At 47.3% G+C, this 2500-nt stretch overlaps 1 protein-coding gene across 1 annotated transcript in view; it reads right to left on the bottom strand.

Annotated features, from left to right (window-relative positions):
- Nucleotides 1–2500, bottom strand: part of LOC122259303 (irregular chiasm C-roughest protein) — a 48748-nt gene that overhangs the window by 15989 nt on the left and 30259 nt on the right. The window contains exons 2-5 of the mRNA XM_043025985.2: nucleotides 2162–2435; nucleotides 829–1058; nucleotides 499–687; nucleotides 252–376 (exon numbers count right to left, since the gene is read on the bottom strand). Coding sequence (XP_042881919.1) covers nucleotides 252–376; nucleotides 499–687; nucleotides 829–1058; nucleotides 2162–2435 — 818 coding nt within the window. The remainder of the gene's footprint in view (nucleotides 1–251; nucleotides 377–498; nucleotides 688–828; nucleotides 1059–2161; nucleotides 2436–2500) is intronic.

Raw genomic sequence — 2500 nt, forward strand, 5'->3', positions numbered from 1 at the left:
TTTTAACGTAAACTGGGAAACTATCACGAGAATAACGCCGACTGTAAAACAGGCCACATTGTAGAAATGTTCGGCGTCTCTTGGAGAAGGGGACAGGTGTAACATCAACTCCACGTCATAGTTGATAACAGATATTTCGAGTGCACATGCTATATCTAATGAAGTACTAGTCTCTACGGCATATTTTCCTTAATGTGCCCTCTTCGCCAAGCTCCTTAAATGCGCCACGATGAAAATGAACGCTTGTGTACCTGTAGGAGAGCGCTGTCGGATTTCCTGAGGCGGCGCATGTCAGCGTGGCCGTTTCGCCCTCCCTGTATCCGTCCTGGTCGTGCGTGATCGTCACCTCGGGCGGGTAGCTCACCTCCAGGCGAACCTGCAAGGGAAAAGTATCAGCGCTCCATAACTTTTGCTAAGCATCAAAAGAAAATAGATACATCTGTGCGGTTCTCTCATAACTAATGCCTTCCTAGACGGCCGTTGCATTCGCGCGCGTACCTGCGTCCTGAAAGCCTGGTGAAGAGCAGGGTTGGAGGCCGTGCACGTGAAGACGGTGTTGTGGTGCTCGCGCGAAGCCAAGAAGCTCAGAGTGGATTTGGCGTTCATGCGGTGGCCGTCCTTCATCATCTCGGTCTCGTACTGGATGCCTTCCGTCACGACGCGTCCCGACCCGTCCAGCCACTGGATCTGAGGGCAAAGGCTCTGTCACTCCTGTGCTACATGCCAATCCTTACAAGCAAATGCCTCTTTGATTCTGTGTTGACAATGTCTGTTTAAGGCCCGCCATTAACGCGAATTAGGTGCAAAGTAGAAAGTGGCGAATCCTACCTCGGCAGCCGGCTTGCCTCCTCGGGAGACGCACTCCAGCTGGACGGCGGCGCCCGCGGTGGTGGTCACAACGGAGCCCTGAGTAATTTCCGGTCGCTCGGGAGGGACATACACTGTCAACTTGGCTGTCTGGGACCTCACCCCAGGGACGTCTTTCCAGCCTGTAACCTGGCACTGGAAGTAGGAGTCATCCTCGAGGGTCACGGGGCTGATCCGAAGGCTGTAGTCTCCTGCGTCAAGACAAAAAGACATTGGTTTGTGTTTGGTAAAATGTGTAGACTGTCATTCCACATTTACAATGACCAGTACTCCTGTCCATGTGTTCGGTAAAAACACTCAAAATCTAATGCTTAAACACATTATTAATCTGAGATGATGACCCCGTGCGTATCTGTGGCTCATAATAAGGCAACACTAAAGACGGAACGGTCAAGCGACTAATGGAGTTCCTTCAATCTGCTGCACTGCGTCATCTGTTATGTAGCCAATGATTATCGACAAAAATACTATATCATGAATAAACTCCAATTAATGCATTGTTTATCACTGATCTAATGACCGGTAGCGTGTTGTCCTATGTAAATACATTCTCACTGAGTATGGTTAATTACTTAACGATTGCCCTAATGCTCTCCTGGCTTTTAAAATAATCATGGACCAGTCTAATGTAGAAGTAAATCCTCTGAAGATATGAGACGCAAAACCACTATATTTTACAGAATAAGTACATGTACAGAACAAAGCGTGCGTGTATTTTTTTGATATCAAGACACTTCGTAAATATATGTTCATGTGTGAGACAATGAACACATATCCCAGGGACATATACATTGTTCAGGATAATACCAACATTATGTTATGCGTGTCTCAATCTTTCAAGTATAGAACTCGCTCACACCTCATTCTCATTACTTTAGTGTACTAGCAGTATATTGTTGAAGTGACTGTGTTTGCAGCAAAATCATTAATTTTGCAAATTTAGTGTCTGAATTGCAGCAAGATTATAGGATTTTTCGTAAACCGATCATCACTCCTGAAACTGACAAAACGTAGACAGTGACCGCGTGATCTAAAATGCATGTGCACTACTGATTTTGCAAATATTTCATTAAGTACTATATCGGCGTTTTAATATGAACGTGCCATCCACTCAGAAAAACAAAAACAAAAAACAAGTAGAGTAAAACAGGAAGTAATAGGTAACACTAAATCGCATATAATGGCACATGCCAAACACAACTCAATACTAGTGGCAAATTGCTGGTTCTCAGTATTGCAAATTCGAGAGCCTTACTTGAAGACGACACCGAGCGAGCCCTAAGGGGGCACTCACCTTCCTCGTCCGAGCCAATCATGCGATATCGCTTGAAGGCGTAAAGCTCCCTCTCGTTGCCGAGGCCGAAGTCGTCGCGCGTCCACTGAAGGACTCCGACCTTGTTGATGATCCGACATGGCAGCACGACCGTCGAGCCTATGACAGCGGTCTGCGGCGAAGGTTCGTTGGCGAACCTCTGCTCAAACCTTGGGTCTGCCGCCTCGCAGAAGAGCAGCAGACTCCACCAGGCCAGGCGCCAGCACCAGCCCGGCTGCCACCCGCCACCTCGCATCTGCAACACAGGCGAATCATGTCAAATTCGACACACTGGAAATCATACATTGGCATGGAATTCCT

Source organism: Penaeus japonicus, unplaced genomic scaffold (genome assembly GCF_977035675.1).
Source record: "Penaeus japonicus unplaced genomic scaffold, GWHDUDI00000001_assembly GWHDUDI00000012, whole genome shotgun sequence".
Taxonomy (NCBI): Eukaryota; Metazoa; Arthropoda; class Malacostraca; order Decapoda; family Penaeidae; genus Penaeus; species Penaeus japonicus.